Below are 23,698 nucleotides of genomic sequence, written 5' to 3' on the forward strand. Positions count from 1 at the left end.
AAACTGCTTGATCGCGTCTCTAACGCGGCTAAATAGGCGCCTGATGCACCATAAACTCATTTTACAGTTATTTGTAAAGACATGGTATGGCACAGATACAATAAACATGCGTTTACGATACACATTTTGCTTTTGAGGTGCCGCTCTTTATTGTGTGGACCATCCGTTCAACCATCGCCCATATGTAACTGTTTTTGTTACCGATTCGGCTTTAAGATCCTTCGGCTACATCATTTACCCCCTTCATCGGCACGAAAACGTCTGAAGCCCTATGAGGAAAACCTCAGATATGATATCGATTAGAATGTTGGATTTTATTGAAGTGATCCAAGTTTTTCGATAAAGCGAATATACTCAACAGTAAATAACGATTTTTTTTTCAAAATATTCAAAGAATAACACCAAAATTATATTCTTGCACAAATTTTTATGCCATGACTTGGCACGGGTGCAATTTACAGCTGAAATATAGTTTTATTCCACGACTTGCAGATTTACCAGCAGTAATTACAAAATATATTCGAACGCGATAGCTTTTGGCCGCAAGAATTAGAGAATATAACTAATTCACCTACGTAGATATCGATTCCGTGGGTAGGTTAGGTCCAAAGTGAGTGGGTCTATTCGACCCACCACCGCAAGGGTTTATTGTGGCTCACACCTATTCACACTCGACCAAATAACCCCAGCTTCTTAACGAATCCGATTAGTTTGTATGGTGAGTGGTCTTTCAGGTCAGATGTTAAGATTCGGTCCCTAGCGGGGCAGGCACAAAGTATGCGCTCTGCTGTTTCATCATTTTCCAAACAGAGGCGACACATACTGTCTTCCGACACTCCGAGTCTCTGCATACGATGATTCCAATGACAGTGACCTGTAAGTAGGCCTGTTAGACATCGTATTTTATCCCTACTGTAATCCAACAACTGTTTCGTATCAAGCTTCGAAGGGTAAATAAACGCCTTGGAGTGAGCCAATCCTGGAAGATTCTGTCAGAAGTCCATAAATCTTCTTGCCATCTAGGAGTTCCATCTTTGTTTGGCAAAGCCTAAAGCGATGACATTGACAGGTTCTGGTCCGATGAAGCTGCTGGCAGCGATTCCGTGGGTAGGTATATCTGGACGAAAAGTAACCTCTGTTCTATAAAGATAGGGTTTGAATTGGTATGGTGGTAAGAAGGTTGATGTGACGTATGTTTTATATTTTGTTTGTCATGAGTTTGTCAATGTCATGAGTTCATCAATGTTTGTCAATATCAATAAGGTTTTAGCTGCATATGATTTGGATAAAACAGTGAACAAATAGACTTCAACCCAAATAATTCCAAAAAATATAAACTCCAAACGAGGGTTGGGGGGTCGTTGCTTCGCTTATTTTTGATAATACGGCAGCCAGTGGTCTAAATGGTGTTTACGTCAACAAAATTTATTAATCACTCCTGATTTCTTGAAAAAATTATTAGGTTCTATTGCTTGCTTTCAGAGGTTGAAATGACTAAAATTTTGCCCAAGTAATACTTGAATGATCCTGTATTATTAACTTAATAATTCCAGTTACATTCAAGAACATCGACTATCTTTCATATTGAAAAGGGGGAGTTAATTTAGGACATGGTCTGAAAGAGAGTGTTAACTGCACATCCCTTACATGCTGTGACAAATTGGCCAGATATGATACTAGCATCCCTGTGTCGTTAATGGCCCTACCAGGTGATGCCTTTCTGTTACTAATCGAAAACATAAAGGGTTGGGTTTAACAGATTTCAATATAACATCATTAAAAATAGATATTTTTTTGTACCAGGGAAATATTATTTCGATATTTCATCATGACCACTTGTTTTTGACACCGCGTTTCACATGTTTTCGTTTTCTTTTTTGAAAAGTAATATTTTTGAGTCTCATTCCAGTCTCAGTTGAAACTAATGAAGTTGTTTCGCTTTAAAATTCATCGATTTTTTACGCAGAATTTGATGGTTGTTAGAATAATCTAATTGCAAAATATTTTTGGCACGGTGTTCAAGTATGTTAGCTTTATGGATCTTAGATGTACGTGAAAATACTGAGTACACGCTATACAGGGGTTTCCAACGAAAACTTGACCCCCTCTGAAGTCAGAAACGGAAGTGTTACCGAAAATTTCAAAAAAGACGACAGTTTTTATTTTTAGGGGGACTAATTCTGATATGGAAATCATACACGAAACTTTACCCCTGCGGTCAGCAACTAACCCCCTAATTTTTTCAATTGGCAAGGGGGTCGAGTAATACATAATTTGAAAGGTCTTTTGTCCCTCTATTACTGTATTTTTTTCGAAATTGGTTCATTCGTTATTGCGAAATTAAATATTGAACGTTTTATTTAAGAAAAAAACAGAAAAATCGCTGTCGCTCATTTTATTGACGAAATTAACAAAAGTAATATCAATGGCACCACAGTAAATGGATGAAGTGTTCAAAATGATCTCCATCTAGTTCCATACAATAATATAGTTTACTTTCGAAAACGTTCCTTTGATTATTGAAGATGTCCGGGGTCAAAAATCGGCTTTCCCGAACAGTTCTCTGTCGCAGGTCTTTCAGATTTGTAGAATTTATTTGATTAGTATATAGTTAACGTTTTAAGATGGACGACACGGTTAGTTTTTTCTGCACTGGTTGTTTTTGTTGATTCTAGCTGTCGTAGAACAAAAAGTAGATAGTTGGCCACTGTCACTTCTTCATGAATTATTATTCAGTCATTCTTGTTTACTGTGTTCCAACATGGTTTATTCTACTGAAGAAAGAATAAAAATTGTTACAAGCTATTATCGAAATAATGAATGTGCTGAAGCTGCTGCAAGAATTTATCAATAAGTTAAACAGTTTATGGACAAGTTTCAAACTTCTGGTTCTTGTCACAAACATGAAGTAGATATCCCGTCCTGTCAGAAATGACGGAGTTGAAGTTGCAGTTTTAGGACATGTACAAATATACCCTTTCAGTGGGCTATGCTTGAAGACGGGCAGTAAACAAATCTAAAGAAATGAACTTTAAATGTTCAAGCCCGTCTCGGATATATTTACACAGTAGGTTGAATGAACTGACGCCTATCAGAAAACAACTACTCCACTGGCTAATACCACGAACGGCGTTGGATTATATCCGACAGGCGTCAGTGCAGGAATCTTCACAGAAAATTTCCTGCATATGCAATTGGCAATACAACTGAAAGAGTTGACCTTCAATTTTGGAACGGGTACACTTGCAGCCACTTGCACTCGTCAGTGCAAGATAACATAACCCACTGACTAATGAAAACATTTGTTCTTCCTTATTCAGAGGAATCGGGCAAATTTCGGATATGCAGTTGGTTAGTACCTCGTCCACTAGATGGAGTGACATTTTTGATGTCCGCTCCAACTTAAGACGAGGAATGAAATACTCTGAGAGAATTTCGATTTTCAATTATGGAATATCGATGATGGTCACTATCTTGCAGTTGTTCAGGAAGTTCAGTGAGTAGTTCTTTGATTAATTAAGGCTTCTCTAGATGTCTTTTGGATTCTAGGGTTTTCATAATGGATACCATATTATTCACTTCTGCTGAAAATAGTATTAACTTTCCCAAATTGTTATCTCTGATAAAAGGCATAGATACATTTTTTTCTTGAATAATAAATTCTGGTCTGCCAAATATTCTTTGTGGAGTATGGATTACTGAGTCTACATTATCAGCAGTCAGTAATATTTCAGCAACCAAAGACTTTGCTTCATCTTTGAGATGTCGCTGTAGTTTCAAAATGATGTCTTCGTTTGAATTACCGCAGTATATATTCCTAAATTAGTAAGTTGCTTATGAAATAGCGGCCATTCCTGGGGATTTCCATCAAAATGTGAACATGATCTTTTCCATCAACTGTCTCTTCTGGAACTTTTCTGTTTCAACTTGATTACTTATCTTAACTTGATTACTTACATGGAGTAGCTTGAGTAAAATTTCTCGAGACATTAATGATAGTTTCACAGAGTAATTTTGTATATCTTTGATCATGCAACTCTCTCGACAAACTGGTAGAAATCGTTATATACGGTGATCGGCTAAGATGGTTCAGCCATATATTACAAATAGGCAGTAACTCTGGGAAAGTTCTTGATTCATCAATATTACTTCCGGAATTCCTCAGGGCTCCCATTTGAGGCCTTTCATCTTCAACATTTATATTAACGATATAGTTAGTTGTTTCTCCTACTGTAATTTTTTAATGTACGCTGACGACTTGTGACATGTACCAACGATTCACTCCTCATACAAAACGATATTGATAATCCTCCTCCTCCTTTTTTCTAATTCTAACTATTGTAATTTGCACTGCACTTAAATAACAACTGTTCATATTATGTTATACAATCAAATCATTTACTGTTATTTTCACCTCATCATTTGTAAATACTCTGTTTGGGTTTGTCCCGTTTTGTATTCCACTAGAAATAAATAAACATTTATTTTTTTAACTTAGAGATAATGAGAAAGGTGAGAAATTGGGTAATCAATATTTTTACTAGAATGTCGACTACTCACTTTTCAGTCCTTGATATGTGATTTTCTATAATTTGATTTAAAGTTGGAACAAGAAAAAATATTGCTGTTCGAACTTCATCAACTGACCGTATGTTAGCAGTTTGCAGAAATCTCACGCTAGGTAACCTTTATAGTAAACAAAAAAACTCCAAAACAACAGTTCGTCGCGTGTCGTCTGATGGTACATCCGTTAGAAAGGAAAGAAAGAAAGGCCCTTTTCAGTAGGATTACGACGATAATTGACGTGAAAAAAGATCTGTCCGACGGCGCAGCGCTAACTTCGCACGCGCTGGGTGGGTGGAAAAACAAAACAGAAAAGCTCGTCCTTTGTTTTAAGTAATTGCATAATAGGTGTTTTGTTCTTTTGTTCGATTAATTGCGAATGTCACGTCCTGTTAGGGTCGAAAAGGATAAAGCTTTCTTAATGAGTAGCCGTTGGATCAAATCTAAAGAATAATTTTGTTCAGAAACTGAAACAAAGAAACTGAAAACATTTTCAGTGAATTCAGCTTATTGAAATAATATTTTCAAAAATAAAGTTTGTCGAGATCAAATCGTAAGGTGTAATATATGAAATGCTAATATTTTAGCATGACACTTGTACTTTGTTCTTCAATTCATTGTGATGTAGAATATTTAAATATTTCAGTCGAGTCATACTTGAAAAAAAATCCGGTTTATTATCACTGAAATTGTCAGTTCAGTAGAAAAACAAACTCGTTATGAATCAGATATTTTTATGAAAATAATGGACTGATGATTACGTTACCAAATGAATTCACAATGACAATGGGCATTCCGGAATACTTTTGTTCGTCCACTGTATCTGCCGAGTCATTATTTTCTTCAACTTCTTTCATCAACAAGCTTTATTGTATGCAAAATTATTTATCAACGCCCGGCGCATCACAATGAGAAATCCACAATGGAAGTGTTTCTTATAATGTTTTACAACTTTAGCAACGTTCAGGCCTCAAGATTATTTGTTTTTCATGTATTTTCATTGTTGCTTTCGCTCCAGTTTTTCGTTTTGCATGGAAACTGGATAGATAAAATCACTTGCACATAATTAAAATCAAAGTTATAAAATTTATTACACTGAAATCTTTCTGAAATTTTGTAGAGTCATGATTTCTCATCCTGAACAATTTTCCCAGTAATATCGTGAATAAAAAAAACTTGCGACGAATCGTCCAAATCGAAGACGTCGCACAGGTGTCTGATGGTTTTACTTCAGCTGGTCAAACCACCAGTATTGGTGGTTTGACCAATCAACTGACAACTGCGGTAGCAGAAATTCGGGAAGCTATCCTGGAATGTCATCGGAAAATGAATCCACATGTTTCTAGAAACGACATGAAATAGAAAAAGGTCAATGCAGTCAAGCTGCTGGAGAACAATTCCATGAAAATCAAAAGATAAATAGATGAGTACGTTCCTGATCATTCCCATATTGATTTCAATTTAAGAGCCACCGGTAGGTGGTTCCACTTATGTCGTTTGCGTTTAGGCAGTAATTTTTATCAAGTATTTTTCTTGGTTATTCACATTTTGTCTTCAATCGAGGACCGCCTGCTCGGTACTGACGATGCCCAATAGGCTAAAACAGCTGCCCACAGGTGGCTCTTAAATTGAAATCAATATGCGGGAATGGTCAGAATGGTATCTGGTATCTATTCATCTTTTGATTTTCATGGAATCTAGTTATTTAACTCAATGACTTATTGAACATGTATTGGATACCTTTACAAATTTCACATCTTTTTTGACACGGTCAACCTCGACAACAGTAAGTTTTTACCATTGTCTTGTAAATTTCAAATTGTATTACTATCATCGAAACCTTTTGTAGCTTTTCCCTGAAGATAATACATTTTATCGAAATATTGGAATAAATTATAATAATAATAATAATAATATAATATAACAACTTACTGTTGTTGAGGTTAGCCGTGTCAAAAAAGATGTGCAATTTATAATTACATGAAAATTATTAATAAAACATCCAAATGTGTTTAAAATATAATTTACTGGTATAAGACCATGTGCTCGTACCAAGAAGAAAGAGAAACAAGAAACATGACAAAGACATCTGTTACGGAATTCAGTTTTAAATATGTTAGTCATGGACTGACATATTGAAACATCAGTTTTGGTGCAAGTGTGATGAGAGATATCGATTGTTGAAGTATGCATACCAATGCCAAATTTATCAAAAAGCACCAGAAAAACTTTAAATTTCATTTGTTGGAAACTTCACAATACTTTTTTATGTGAAGAGAAATTTAATTTTTTGTTAAAGAAATACTATATTAAGAATGAATATTTCAGTAATTCAGATTAGGAATGTACTGTACTATTTACTGAAAGACAAATTTACTAACTATATATATATGAGAGAAGTAACAATTACCAAGTTATTCCGGAAAAATTTCAGAAATGTTCCTACTTTGAAAATTATATATATTTTTATCAACAACCAGCAAAAAGGCATATATTTCGGCGAAGGGGCATTTCTAGAAACAATCTTTTAGAATGAATTTTTTCTTTTGTCAAAGTTTTGCGTGTAATCTATTATTACTTTTATGGGAAGCAAGACTACTCAAAGATCAGATTGCTTCCTATAAAAGTGATTACACCCCCATCAATGCTGGTGTTCCCAAGGGACCCAACGACTTATTGGAAAATACCAATTATCCAATATATTGCTTTGCTAAAGACTGCAAACTTGTAACGTTATTCCATTTGGATTCTAGGACATCGGCTAGTGATGCACATCTTCACCGTCAGCAGGAGGTTGCATATCTTAATGAGGATCTAGAAGTGATTACGAATTGGGATGAAAGTAACCAGGTTGAATTCAATACTATCAAAACCCAGGCATCGGTTTTCTTCAAGAAGATAAATGTCTCCGAACCGGATATAATAATGTCAGGTCAGACAATTGCGCATTCAGCTTCGATACGTTTGTTGGGGGGTTAAAATGGACACCAATATGTTTTGGCTGGAATTGCAAAGGCTGCTTCTCAAAAGTTTCTCAAAAGCAGAAAACTGTACACACCTCAGCAACTTTTGATGCTTTATAAAGCTTAGATCAAGCCTTCTTTGGAGTATTGTTACCATGTATGGAGCTCCGCCCCCAAACACACCCTGACGCTGCTGGATTCCATCCAGAAAAGAGCCATCCGCCTGACTGGAGACGCGAACATCACTTGCAACCTTGATAGTCTGGAACATCGAAAAAAGGTTGGAGATTTCTCCTTCTTCTATAGATACTTTCACGGAAAGTATTCAAGTGTCTTGGCACATTTAAGTCCACGAAGGGCGGCACATGTCAGAAATACGTGACGGACTGTGGCTGCTCATCGTTTTGAGGTTCAACTTCACTGTTTAAAAAAAAATTTCATTTGGAGAACTGCATTTATGTGGAATAAACTTCCTGGGAACGTTTTAACTTTCGCACAGGCACCGCTCTTAGAGCGGTGTTTTGTCTTTAAAGAAAAGAGGGATGTGCTCTCGGCAACCATGTTTTTAAAGAAGTTTAAAGAAGTTTAACAAAAAATTTTGACAACTGAGAAAAATTAGTCCAAAATACTGTTCCTGGAAATGTTATTTATATTACAGTCAGAGAACTGCCTCAAAAGAAGGCAGTCTATTCTAGTTGAAATTTCACCCCGAATACTCTGATGTCAGGTATATAGGTACCTTTCCCTAATTTTTAAATATGCATTTCCATCTTCACAGCCCATATTTACGAGAAATTGAGGGTAATTAACCTAAACGTTGGCATTGTTAAAGGGATGCGCCCGGTTAATAATCGTGACACTAAACAACAATATCTGTCCGTTAAATGGTTTATGCCCAATTTTAACTTCAAACTCATAAAGTGACTGTAAAATGTTACTTTGAAGGGTGGCCATTAAATTGTTATTGTCGACCCGACGAACCGAGGCAATCGCCTTTTATAGACCTGTTTCTTGAACTGTAGGTATATACGGGGTGTTGTAAAATCACACGAACGATAAATTTGAAGTGGGTAAACACCACTTTTTACTATATGCTTTCGAATTACAGCCTTTTGTTCGTTATTTATTTATATTGTTCCATTGTATTTATTTTTTACTATACATGAATTGAATATTTCAAATATATATTTTATCTACTTTCAGGTTTCAAATCTCTACACTTTTGAAACATCTACCACTAGATATATAATAAATCAAATAAAGGAACTCTGGAGTTTGTTTTCGATTTCTTTACTCTTCATGCTTTTATATTTGCCTAAAACAATTATTGCAAAATTCAATCCATTTCTGGCAGTTTTATCAAATTCATCAGCGTTGAATAAAATATTATTACTATACATACTGGAAGTGTAAAAATCAAATGTGTTCCCAAAACATTCTTCGTATTTGTTCTCCAAAAATTGAATCATAACTTTTATCGTAAAGAAATTAGTATACATATAGCCAATATTTTTAAATCTTGAGAAACATGAGTCTTCAATTGTCTTTGAAGTTTTATTCATCAAGTAATGTTTGATACATATTTTCACCATTGACAGTACACTTAAGTTTATTTATACATATACAATATCCACTGGATTACATTTTAGTAAAAGCAAAATAAAAAAGTTTTTTTAATGCCAAATCCAGAAGATTAGTAAATGAAGTAATAATATGTCCTGTGTCTTATCTTGACAATGGATTTCAGATCACGAAATTTAATGACAATATTCCAATGGAACTCATATAAACATAGTATTCCACTAGGGTCTGCTCTAGAGCAGACATATGATGGGTTCATATTAAATGAACTCAGTGGATAATGAAAATAGTATATTCAAAAAATAATCAATATCCAAAAACATGGATCACACAAAATGAAGTGCCTACTCTAATACCTCGGTGTGCTTTAGATATTTCCCGTAAAATTGCTCCCGAAAAGGTGTTCAAAAAATTCTACTTTAAGCCATAATCGAAAGAAAAATTGTTACTTTTGTTTTCAAAAACGATCTCTTGCAGAAGTAGGGATATTCAAAGACTTCAATATTTTAACTTTTGTCTGCATATACCTACAGTTTTCTATAAATGTGGAATATGAAGTAATCCTCTCGAACTCTAAATATTCAAGGACATATTCAATAGTTAGTTGCTTTTTATAATATAGAAACGTTTTTCAAACCATAAATAAAGGTGTTTGTTTTATATTATATGTTCTCTTATGTGCTATTTTCAGACTGCATATTAACGTAGACAAAAAAACTTCCATACATCTGTGTTTTTCATCAATTTGGCAAAAGCATTCGATATCGCTGACCACGAAAAACAATTGAGTGTGCTTAAAAATATTAGCATTAGTGGAACAATGAACCAATTGATTCATGGCTATTTCAAATATGGAAAACAATAAGATGCGGTGTTCCCAAGGAACTGTTTTGGGGCCGATTGTTCAAATTTATATGTTGAATGACCTTTTTGAGCAAAGACTGCGTGTGAGGAGATTGAAAGTTTTGAAGACGATACTGCCATCTTCTACAAAGATTCTGATTGCGAAACCCTGGAAAATAATTGAGATGGACTTCCAAAACGTAGTGATTTTTACTCATCAAGGGTATCTGAGAGTATTATATTACGCTCTGATTGAAAAACACCTCTCCTACGGAAACAAATTATGAAAGAGCTTCAAGATCTTCAAAAATACATTCTTAAGTGACCGCTACAATGAATAATATGTCTCAGTTGTATGCAAATAGCATTTGTCTATACAAAAATGAAATATTTTTACAATATGTTGAAGACACATATATTACACTAAGCAAAGAACCAAAACTATAATACAGTGTAAACTATAGGACGAAAATATTATATTCCTCGGCCCAAAAAATTCAGTAAACTGCCGATGGAACTCAAACTAATCAACTAAAAAATTGGCTCCTAAATATTCACTTGCAAATTTCATCTCCAACTAGAATATGTTATAGTCTAGTCATATTATATAATAATTTCCGTAGTTTTGAGTTTTCTATAAATATAATATATAGTTTATATGTTTAATTCACAAAAGAAAGCACTTTGTCGATGAATAGCCATGAGTTACATATAGGTAGATAATACGAAATCTACACCACTCACGTATTAATTTCTTTGTTATTTTCCAAGTTCATCTGTCATTGTATTCATTTCTAATTGTTTTCTATTCTATCTATTTGTGATGAATGAACATATTATTATCATTATTGTATCATTTTTTCAATGTTTTTTCATTGATGTACTAATATTCTGTACATACTTGAAAGTCAAATCAATGATTCAGTGAATGAATATTGACAAATAAATTATAAATCTAATATTTCCATATTGGTATTATTTGAACTATAATGTTCATTAAACGTCCTTTTGCAATAAGCGTCCTGAAATACATTTTTGTAACATTCTGTTCAGGAAATGAATTACCAAAAACAAGCGAGGAAAGGAAGTGAACTCAATAGAAGCTATCCTTTTCTAATTTCAGTATTTGCACATCCTTGACCCCGACGATTGCGAACTCTTGAACATGGCGAATATCGACGCCAGCCCAGGACGACCAATGGGAGCGGAGCTCGTTTATTGATCGTCGGGACGCCATAGCAAAACTCTCCCCCAACTCGTTGATACCTACAGCCTTCGCAAAAGTATTCGAACACCCACACACCCATAACCGCAGTTTAATTGCTTTTCAAATACTCTTAGCGAGTTTGATCAGCTCTGTTTTTATCCTGCACACAGTTTATTACCTCATCAAAAGCAAGATGCACATCAAAACTGGTAATGGCACACATTGAGAGAGAGAGGATTTGGATTGGATTCTCGTGAGACAATATCAGCGAAACACAATCTATGCAATAACGTGGTCAGACCACTTCTTGAAATCTGAACTTTTCTCTCGATATCTTGTCTCATTTCTGAAAATCTCAATTTTTTTGGAGAGCTCAACTAGTTCACGAGTTCTGAAAAAACTCACACTTGTTCAAAATAGTGTTCCAAGTTTTTGAAAAGCTGTTCTGCTATCACAGTAAGGTGACTATGCTAAGATATATTGGTATCCAATTTGACACCCAACAAACTAATCCTCGTAGCTAGAAGAATTGTATGGTTCCTTGAAATTATGATTCCCAATTTCGCCACATTTACATAAAATCTTACTTGTTTTCTATATCTTGCCAGCTAATTTTCGGGTCTAAGATCCTAATGGAAAGAATAAAAACCTATTGTGCCAAAGTTGGTTTTTGGTTTTCCCATAGATCGTGATGTAGAATAAAAGGAGTTGGAGATAATATGGTTTCTTGTGGAACACCAGCTGAAGAGAACCCTTGGTGATTAATTACAAAAAACGGTCTCCAAAAAACCTTGATGACCACGAAAAAGCCATTATATCGACTCTAGAAAAGCTGGTATGATATCTGTGTCCCGACAGCAGCATAAGAACGACAATGTTTCAAGTGTGCCTTTCTTTTTCTACCTTTGTCCAGAAGAATGTATTGTTTCAGTGTTTCCTCCCTGTAGAGGCGTCTGATAACTTGTTTAAGGCTTTCGAGGCCGGGATTTTCAGTGTTACAATCTTCATTCGGGTTTGAAAGCCGTCGTGGTTTGGAACTGCATCCTAACGTTTCGCCAGAACGAGTGATGATTCACCAATGACGAATCGTTAGGATGCAGTTCCAAACTACGATGGTCTTCAAACATTAATAAAGATAGAAACATTGGATATCACTAAAGTTCCTTGGTAGACTTTTTTGGACTCGTTTTTGTAGTGTATAGGAAGAATCATACATTTTATCGTTTGTTTTCCCTTCTGTCAAATAATTGTTACATCTCTGTTTTCCAGTGTACCGTCTGCAATAATGGTGATCCGACTCACCATGTCAACACTGATCAAGACTCTCAATAAACGAGAAGAATTCAGAGAACTTGTAAAAGCGTTCGCATATGATGTATGTTTTCTGTTTTTGGTACACCTTGGGAGCTGTCTGACTTGTCCATTTAGTCCAAGTCTCCAGAAAACACTGCAGCCCCTTGGGCTTATTGCGTTTATTCTCCCATCTTCTCATGACACCCATTCTATCAGTCTCGTTCATATACGTCCATGTATTGCATGCCTCCTGTGATTCAGCTGCTTCCATCCCTTCGTTGCATAATCTGCAGCTGAGATCTCCGTTGTACAGCCCCATTTTATTTAGGTGTCCTCTAAGTGGACAATGACCGGTTAGTAACCCTGTAATTATTCTGAGCCGATCCCTACTATATTGAAGTAGTTCTTCGGTTCTTTTCTCAAACGGTTCCCTAATGAAGGTTCTACTGTGTTTGTTGCCAGGTACTATTGCCCAGTACTCTGTGTGCTTCTTATTGGTCCATGTCCTAATCTGATTTCGTATCAATGAACCAGCTCTGGGGATACCAACCCCAGAGCTGGTTCAGGACCTATATATGAAGTTGAAGATCCGCGTCTAGCGCATTCACCAGCTTTATCATTACCTGTGATTCCTGAATGCCCTGGCACCCAGAACAAAGTTAATTTGTTCCTGTTAGATAGTTCATTCAGTTCTTCATGGCATTCCCAGACCAGTTTTGATGTCACCTTCGGGTTTGTCAGAGCCCCTAGTGCGCTCTTGCTGTCTGTTAAAATATTGATCCGTTCGTTTCTTTGAGGTCTCAATTTATAAGCCTTGCATACTGATAGCATTCACTTCCGCCTGAAAGACGGATGTGTATAGTCCTAACGGATAGCAGTAGTTGAAATTTCTATCCATCTGTATAGCAGGTGTTTTTTCCAAACATGTTGTCGTGATGACTAATGGTCTTCCACTCTTCACCGCTTATGATATTGGCCGTGAAGTTTGTGTTAAAGGTGTACTTCGGTGTCATGTGGTCCTTGCACATATTCAATATGTGCTCCTCCACTTGTTCCGAAATTTTTCGGTCCGATCTTTTGTAGTTCGGTGAGTTTTCCAGTCTGAATTGGCCCATCCTGGCCTACCCCATTATCACAAAGTGTAAAGGAGGTATATTCAGGAGGTAGATTCAGGATTCCAATGCAGTTGTTGGAGTAGTTCTCATTGCTCCCGTCATTCCAAAACATGCAAACCTTTGCACCTTGCCTAGTTTGTTGATGGCGGTCGCCTGCTTCATCTTTAGCCACCAGACCAGAGATGCGTATGTTATCATGGGTTTAACCACCATCGTGTATAGTCAACATACCATGTCAGGTTTTAGCCCCCATGTTTTTCCATAGGTGCGTCTGGCGAGCATCAGTGCTAACTCCGCTTTCCTATTTAACCTGTCCAAGTGTTGGTTCCAGGTCACTTTGGAATCTAGAATTACTCCCAGATATTTAACCTCCCCCGACACTTGTATTTCTTCACCTCGAAGTTTTAGAGACCCGAGATCCTCCGTTTTAGTATGTTACTGCCGTTTCAGAAATCGGACAGATTTTGTTGGACGATAAGTTCGAATATTAGTTCCACAAAAGGCGACGAGTCAACAAGTGTAATAAGTGCGATTATTATAAATTGTAGTTGAAATGTTCGGTTGTTATTCGAATTATTGAATAAAGCTGTTAACTTTCATCAAGCATTCACTTAATATTTAAGAACCTATACACAAACGAAACATAATATTCAGTGTGATTTTATAGAGTTCAGAAAATGAAACAAAGTTTTGAAGAGTTCCTACCTTTCCCGGTTCCTTATCAAAGTCACACTCCTTATCGGCCATATATCCTGTCGTTGGTGGTGCGAAAACTAATTGAAGGTTGGTTCCAGTGGCGGCGAAAGCAATTTCTGTGTGCCCTTCTCGACATCCGTTCTGAAAACGAATTGATCGTTCCTCCTGAGGTCGATCTCTATAACCCGTGTAGCGGACCTGGAACAAATAACATTTGAATTACCACAGACTCTTTTCTCTACGAACAATGTGTGAAGCTAGGGATAAAACAAACCATATCGGATAAGGATTTCGTTGGGAGCACATGTATCTATTTAAAAGATAGACAGTAACTGGTTAGTATAGAGGAATACTGCTCAGATATCTTATATCTTAAATCAGGATCCATAGTCGGCCTATCTATACTACCGACTTACTACAGGCTCTTCACACTTGTCAGGTGCATTTTTACGCTGATGATACTCAAATATATCTCAGCTTTCCGGCAAAAATGGCAGATAATGCTTGTGACATTGTCAGATATAAATAGATTTATTGAACTGGCAATGGACCCTAGTAAATCGAATGTAATAATCTTTTGTCCTATATTTCACCGTTCCGTAGTGATTAACTCTGCGAATATCTGTATTCGAAATGAACCACTAGATATTGTTGGTGAAGCAAAAAATCTTGGTGTTTTGATAGATGTAGATCTGAGATTTGAAAAATGTATAAATAAACATCACAACGTGCCTATATAACTCTGCACTGAAAATCATTTATGGTAATCGATATATGTGACATATGTCTTATGTGAAAAATTCTGTAAGTGAATCTTTGGTGCTTTCAGTTTTCAACTACGCATATTTAACCACTCAACACAAAAATAAGATTCAACAATTTCAAAACCCATGTATTGGTCGCTGACATATAAGCTTCAAGAAATTGGGTGGAGGAACATGGATTGGATAGGATAAAAAAAATGTTCAATTTCATAATATTCCCTAATGTAGTTTTCAACTTCAGCAACAGTTTATGCTTCAACAGGCAATCGTAATTTTAAGGTAATCGCAAGTTAACTTTGTAGCTCACAGTATTATACCATTATTTTGCTTTTTATTTAATGTAAAATTTAACAACATTTTCATTTAGTTCAATTCCAAATATACGGTTTTTTATTTTGAATGAAAACGCAAATCTTCAAAAATTTGGATTATTTCATGGAAACTAAAATGATAATGTTGTGTCAGAGATTTACTTCACTTCATTCAGATTTAAAATAAATTGAAGAGAAACACATTATTCATCTTATTCAAGGAACACTTCATTGTGAGATTTTCAATAAACAGTTTCATAGAAACGCAACACGTGTTTCGCTATACAATAGCTTCTTCAGGCGTGTCTATACGTGTGTTCAGACACGTGTTTCGCTGTACAACAGCTTCTTCAGACGTGTATAGACGTGTATAGACACGCCTGAAGAAGCTATTGTATAGCGAAACACGTGTTGCGCTTTTGTAAAACTTGGATATACAGTGCATTTCTATAATGTCTCCCCCCCCCTTTTATATATTAAACGGGTCAACTCAAATTGGGATAATGAAATTAATGCATGAATACTTTATTTTGAAGTGAAATTGACAGATGAAACTTGGTAAATTTTCGTTATGTGGACACCCGGCGATTTTGAAAAAAATTTTGACTGTACTTACGTATTTTGATGCGTTGATTACGAATCCGAAAGAAAAAAGCGGCGCTCTCCCTTATTTAGAAAGTTACGGCCCTTCAAAGTTCAGAAAAGGACAACTTTTCAGCCTTCTTTTTCACTAAATAAACTATTTAAAAACACAAGCTTTTATTCACTAGGTCACCTTTACACCTTATTCCTCCTACTTTAACACTTTTCACTTCAATAATCAACATTTTTCTTATAAAAAACTTAATTTAAAAACGAATGCTTCTCCTGGTGACAGTATTCTATTTTTAGGTTAGTTACTAGTGACATTTCAGAAAAAAGCGGTTGGTATTTGCCGTCGCCTACTATTTCAAATTCGTAATACACCACCATAAACCAATTCACGATCTAAAGAATGAAGGTAAAAAACATTTGAATTACTTCAGGAATATGGACTGCATCAGTCGTACCAACCATATCATTAATCTTAAAAACGTAAAATACAGTGATATGTAACCAAAAAGCAGCTCCGTACATTTTTTAACATTTTTATAAGAAAAATGTTGATTATTGAAGTGAAAAGTGTTAAAGAAGGAGAAATAAGGTGTAAAGGTGACCTAGTGAATAAATGCTTGTGTTTTTAAATAGTTTATTTTGTGAAAAAGAAGGCTGAAAAGTTGCCCTTTTCAGAACTTTGAAGGGCCGTAACTTTGTAAATAATGGAGAGCGCCGCTTTCTTCTTCCGGATTCGTAATCTACGCATCAAAATACGTAAGTACAGTCCAATTTTTTTTTTAAATCGCCGGGTGTCCACATAACGAAAATTTACCTTTTTTGTTTATAAAAACGTCAAAAAATGTCAGTACGACAATGAACATCTTTGTTCAGTTAGAATATTCTCATTTAGTTTTCGATTTTACTATAACGAGATCAATCTCTAAAATGGTCAATTCCCGTCCATTGGAAGAAAAAATTGAAGCGATTTTTATTTACGGTGCGACGCGTAACTTTCACGAGACCGAAAAGTCTCGTGAAGGTCTTGTATCCAAATTCACAACTACCGGTAATATACATAACAAAAAGCCCCCAGGTTATCCGTCCATTCCGGAAGAACAGTAAGTGCCAATGATTAGTGAGATGGTAGTAAATCCTGAACAGTCTACTTATTCCGTCGCAAATGTTTGTGAGTTGTCTCCATCTACTGTGTGGAGACTTTTGTAGAGGAATATGTATCATCCATACAAAATTAAAATGGTAGGTACACCAATAAACTGAAGATGACTTTGATCGAAGAACATAATTCTGCGAAATCATGACGGAAACCATTGCAAGGCATCCTTCCTATCTACATAATATTTGTTTTACTGACGAACGTACATTTTTTTTAAACGTCAATGTTCACAGACAAAATTGCCGTTATTGGAGTGACACCAACCCTCACGTTTTCCAGGAAACACATACCCAATATCCAGAAAAAATTAACGTTTGGGCAGGAATATTGGGAAACCATATTGTAGGACCATTTCAAGCTTATTATTTCATATTATGTACCTAGTTAAATGTCAATGTATTCAGGCAATTATTAACACATTAAAAAATGCACTGTATAATGGTAAACGGAAAAATAGATTATAACAGATTGTTTAACAGATACGTTTCATCAAGTATCAGCCGATTCCGTCACATAAAAACTCATCTTTCAAATATTAAAGAATATTACAAGTGTGTGAATTCATTTTCATTGTAACATTCTCAATGTGACACTCTTTGAAGATGAATATTTGTTATCATACCGAGTTACTTCAGAAAGTAAGATTTTGGAAAGGATATAATGAAGCTATCAAATTTACAGAATATCTAGAAACCTATTGCTTAACCGGAAGTGTAAAATATTGAAAACCACATCATTCTTTTATATTTAGTAACGGTGTAGGAAAAACAAAAACGTGGTTTCCTAAATGATAATATTCGTGATAATAACTCTGTCTATAAATGTCTTAATAACGTGATATTTACTGTAGTTTAATGTCTTGGATAATCTACACTGAATAAAACAGGATAAGCGATAGCTTTGCGAGTTTGATTCCTGAAATTATTAAATTTATTAATACACGTTATATACGCGTTATGCATCTGGGTAATTCCATAACGAACTTAATATAAACAATTGTTCTGCGAAAATTTGTCATGAATTTGAGTTTCATATTCTTTGTTCTTGCCAATGTATATCTCTCTACAGCGTATCTCAAAACTAGCCCAAGTAACTGAAACTATGATAACCATTACGAACCTTCTATAAACGCTAAATACAATTTCATTTCCGTTTTGGATAATCAAAAGGTATATCATGAATCTATATATTGATTTGAAATAATTATTTTAGAGTTGAAAAATGTATTCAAAGTACAAAAATGTATGAATAGAACTACAAAGACTCCGAGGGCGTCTTCGTAGTTTACATCATCAAAAGGAGTGACAAGTGAAATCACCAGATTTCAGCCTCGTGGATAATCTGTGTTTTCTGTGGAAACACACGGAATCCCTTGTATTTTTTTGTCGAGAAACTGGTAGATTGCGAAGTTGTATTACAATGTAAATGCAATGTTCTACTTGTTATACACAGGGTGTTTTTAATACTACGCCAATATTTAAAGGAGACTTTTTGGGGTCCATTTGAAAAAATCTTCCAAAGAACATATACCCTAAAGGTTTCAACTTTTGAGCCACGCGGGGTGCTCTAGTCGGTATCATTTTTAATTGAATAGAACTGGCCGATACTTATGAAAATCCATATTAAAACTAATTAATACAGTTCATTGTATGCCTTCCACTATATAGGGTTTTACAAAACCGCGACATGTGTTTACTTCTTTTAGTTTACGCTTGAGAGAGCTATTGTGTAGCGAAACACGTGTCGCGGTTTTTGTAAAACCATTTATAGTGAAAATCATACGATAAACTGTATTAATTAGGTATCATTTTTGAAATATTCAATTTTGATTTGACGTACGGTTTTGGCATAAAAAAATTAAATTCGTGCAAAATCACGTTGTTATGAAATTGAGTAAATAGGTAGATACTATATTGAGAATTAAAAACGTATGCCGTGGGTGAGAACCAGATTCTTTTTTCGATACATAAATCTAAAGTAGTTTTATACGAAAAATAATGATAGGACTAGATTTGATCAGGACCGCCATTTTCAAGTTTCAGGGAGTAAATAAATATAAACGTGGTACCATTCTACTAGTAAAATCGAAAACTAAATGAAAATATTCTAACTGAACAATGATGTTCATTATCGTACTGACATTTTTTGTCGTTTTTATAAACAAAAAATGACTTAAGAAACCTTATCGGGTTGTTGGAATTGCCATATGGCAGATAAAAAGGAATGTTTTTAGAAATATCGATATTAATGTGTTTGTCTTCAGGAAATTATTATATTATGATTCAAATCACTTGATAAAGCTATACTGTGCTAGCGAAACATGTGATATGTTTTTCAAATAAACTTTGTGGAGATCAAATCGTAAGGTGTACTTTTTGAAAATAGGTACTATGGATCTTCATCAAGTAACGCCCGAATTAATCAGAAAATTTATTTCATCATCCCAAACTTCAATTTTTTGAGTTGACCCGTTCAAAAAATAAAATGGGGGGGACATTAAAGAGATGCACTGTATAACCATAAAAAGTCTACCAGAAATGTTTCCTTCGAGTTTTCAGCTCCATCAGTATGTTGTGATTTTTACTCACTTTGCTCTTTTACGCCAAAACAGAGGTTATGTGCTGTCCATAAGTTCAGGCATTTGAGTTGGTGGAAAAGTTATAGTGAAGTTTGTCAACGTTTTTATTCGATTTCGTATCTTCTTTCTACTCCCTCGTTTGAAGAATAACACGAGGGAGTGAAAATGAATGATAAATTCACGATTGGGAGACATAGTCCTGGAAAGATACTTTCAAAATTAATTTTCACAATAAAAAAGCACTACTTTTCTCTTCAAAGTACCTAATTAATTGCAAATATAGATGCAACCGCCAAGACATAAATATTATGTTGAACAGCGTAAGATATTGCAAGCTATGAAGAAACGACTTCCATTTTCACTGTTATCATTAGGTACATCACTTTTTGAACAGCCCCCGTATACTCATCTTGTATTTTTAGTATTAATCACCATCATACAACGTCTCATAAACGAACTACGCCGCATATGTCAGACAAACGGATGAAGAAGTCTTAAAACATTCCAAGTATGTCCGTATTAGTCATTCACTTATTAGCCTGGTTTTTGATTTCCGTGAAATTTGATTTCATCAAACGTTACGAACAACTTGATATAACAGGTTCAACAACAGTTCCACAAAATTTCAAAAGGCGAATTTGAAGTAGTGCACTCTGTGACACAAATTCGGACGAAAGAAAACTATACAGGATGTTTTAGAATTAGGTAAGTTGTAGGTATATGTTCATACCGCCAGCGGCGGCTCGCCAGAGGAGGCAAGGGAGGCTCAGCCTCCCCATAAAATTTGAGGCTATTCATCGCAATAAATTAAAAGATATTGACAAATAATTATGATTATTTTTTTCTAAAAATGCTTGGGTATCATTACTTTACCATTAATTTTCAATATAAATACATAATATGCCCGAAAAAACAATATCACTCACTACGTAGTATACGTACCACGCTGTATCCTGCATCAACAAAACTCAAACGCAACGCCCATGAACGAATAACGAATAAACCATCAATCCGAAATAATAAATGCCATACGTTGCAAGGGAGCCAAGCCTCCGACCGCTTTTAAAAACACAGGATTCACGAGACCGATCCAACCAGCGACATACGTCCCGATTTGTAATTTCAGTTGCAGAAATTATAGCGTTAGAGAAGGCTAGCCTCCAGTTGGTTTCCGTTAGTGTACGACTGTGTTTGTTTTTTATTTAATTATTCGGACGGGATGCCGCGACGGACCGGGACTGAAAAATATTTCGGTAAATCGTTTTAGTGTTTCTTGATAATATTTGTGTATAAAACAGGCAGTATTGTATTATAGCAGTGCTTTTTGGTAATATTGTAATATTTTTAATGTGTTTTTGAAGTGTTTTCTTTCAATTTCAAGGTGTTTTCAGGTTTTCACTTTTCGGCAAGTTTTTTTTCATTTATTATGGATAAGTTGGACTAAATTAAAAAATTTGACGATATAGTCGATTGGTTGCTAACAAATAATTTTAAGTCTTTATCTTTTGATAATAAATTTTACATTATTAAAACTCTGGGAAGGCCTCAACCAAATTTGATTTCAATTAAAGCGTCAGATAATCGACTAAATCGATGATTTAATATTAGTTAATACGATAAATGCGATTGGTTAACCGGCTCCATTAAACGAGAAAAACTTTTTTGTTGGCTTTGTATTTTATTTTCCGTACAAACCGTATACCAAACGTATAATCTAAGGAGCATATATTCTATAATCTAAGGAGCATATATTTTCGTTTTGTAAATTAAAATTGTTTAGCAAACAAAATATAGCAACTGCTTTAGATACAGCTCAAAAAGAGGCCATAATTTCTTTCAATAATCAGGTTAGGGAAAATCGGTCAAATTTAAAAAGACTTATGGATATTACGATTTATTTGGGTACCCAAGAATTAGCTTTTCGCGGAGACGATGAAACCGAAGATTCAATTAATCGCGGCAATTACAAGGAACTTTTAATGTTATGGGGCAAATATGATTCACAATTTGGCACTTTTTAAACGGTAGCGCTTTTTTCAGGCACCTCAAAAACCACCCAAAATGAGCTTGACAGTGTGGCATATATTATGCAAGGAGATTGAAAGTGTTTCTTTTTTTGCATGGGAAATTGATGAAACTACCGATATTACCTGTACCTACATCACAACTTCCAATCGTTTTTAGATGGTCAAGGATGGTAATGTGGTAGAACGTTTTATGGGTTTTCAAGATGTTTCATCTGAGCGCACATCAGCTGAAGATTCGTTTAATTTTTTAATTCTTACGTGTGACACATATAATTTTAGGCAAAAGTTAATTGCGCAAACCTATGATGGGGCTTCGGTCATGGCCGACCATTTAAATGGTTTACAAACTAAAATAAAGTCCATAGTTCCTCATGCACTTTTTACGCATTGCCATGCCCATGCCCTCACTTTAGTATTGAGCAAAGCGTGCAACAACATAAAAATTTTCGCGCCTCTGCTCCGGCGGCTGCGGGTTTTTCTGTGTGTATATAGTCTTTGAGTTTAGCCCTGTTCTCCAATGCACGAGCCGTCACTGCTTGACGCGCGTTTCGTTAATCGAATTGTTAGCAACATCAGGAAAATACTGAAACTATTTCTTTATAATTGAATCATAGCATATATATTCATCCTAGCGAATTTTCACTTCGGTGAGGAGGTACTGCAACAAAACTACATTGGTCAAACTGAGCGGACTGAACAATTCGTTTCGAGAAGCATAATTCACATATTCGGTGTTCTAGTTCATTGGTTAGTTAGACGTGTTATTGATTCCTCAGTAGAAGGTTACAAATCTTACCTATATCAATGTTGGAAAACACAGCCAATTCTTTGGGAATTTCAAGAAACGTTCGCTTTGGAACACTGCCATTTTTGGTGAACCCACCAATGAAATCACATTGTCCTTTTTGGTGAACCCATCAATAATATCGCTCGTTTTTTGAAAAAGGCTTAGAGAATGAATAACAGTTTAGGTAAGTTTATTAAAAGAAATAAAGACAAAACTTCAGGTTAGGAGTAGGTATATGAGTTGACTTGTGGCTCTTTTCCATAACTTTATATTGGCCAAACATGTACAACTTTCTCCAAAAGAATTAAAGAGGACAGAAGTAGTTTTTTTATTGGAAGAGCCAATTACACATTTGCAGGGATGTGCGTTCAATATTCAATACTGAATATGAAGTGTTAAACTTGAAGAGAAAAGTTTGAAACAGATACATGAGCCCATCATATCATTTAATTCAGAACATTACGAAATTCAGATACACATTTAACATTTATTGGCTGGGTGAAACACAGGTCCCTGAAATTTACGTACTTCAAGTTGTTAAACATATATAAAGCAGTGAATTTGTAGATTTTAGTTAGTAATGACACACCTGAAGAACCTATTGTTTAGCGAAACACGTGTTACGTTTTTGTAAAACTATGTAGTGAAAATCTCACAATAGTGTTTCTTGAATAAAAAAAAATATTATTCTCTCACCTCACTCTCCCTGCTGAGCCTCCTGAACAACTCATCAGATTCGAATTTTGCCTTCTGATCTGGCACAACACGTGGCATTTTGAAGATAAACCTAGGTTTGGGTTGCTCGTACAAACTGATAGATTCGAAAGACATCATCCCGGATAAAACAGATGCGTGTTCGTTCATGGAATGCATTTCATTCACTAAAAACTCGTTCGCCAATACGTAAAAGCAGACGATAGGACTACGACCAACTCCCTCACTCACTATCAATTTAGAACTGATTCATATCTGGCTGGAATGAATGGGTGGCAGTCTGTCACGTAGAGGTGGAACCAACTGGGCGTGGCTTAACCGGCGGAAGGCCAATAAGGCTGCCGGATATCACCCCATTTCGTAATAGAATTATCGTGGGCCCCAGAGTAGTAGCAAATAGGGGCTGGGGCCTATGAAAGTTAAGTAGTGAGTTATATTGAAATAATCTTGTAATCTCTTTGGAAGTAAAGTGCGTCCATGTGGGCCTCCACTTCAAAGAGATTTTT

The 23,698-nt window shown here is 35.4% G+C and overlaps 1 protein-coding gene across 1 annotated transcript in view; it reads right to left on the reverse strand.

Moving 5' to 3' along the window:
• Positions 1–23,446, reverse strand: part of LOC111505759 (core-binding factor subunit big brother) — a 49,662-nt gene extending 26,216 nt beyond the window's left edge. The window contains exons 1-2 of the mRNA XM_023160623.2: positions 23,175–23,446; positions 14,271–14,459 (exon numbers count right to left, since the gene is read on the reverse strand). Of these exons, the coding sequence (XP_023016391.2) occupies positions 14,271–14,459; positions 23,175–23,351 (366 nt within the window). The 5' untranslated portion in view covers positions 23,352–23,446. The remainder of the gene's footprint in view (positions 1–14,270; positions 14,460–23,174) is intronic.
• Positions 23,447–23,698: the final 252 nt, after the last annotated feature.

Source organism: Leptinotarsa decemlineata, unplaced genomic scaffold, assembly GCF_025532065.1.
Source record: "Leptinotarsa decemlineata unplaced genomic scaffold, Ldec_3_MD MMD2_tig00000008_RagTag_RagTag, whole genome shotgun sequence".
NCBI classification, from domain to species: domain Eukaryota; kingdom Metazoa; phylum Arthropoda; class Insecta; order Coleoptera; family Chrysomelidae; genus Leptinotarsa; species Leptinotarsa decemlineata.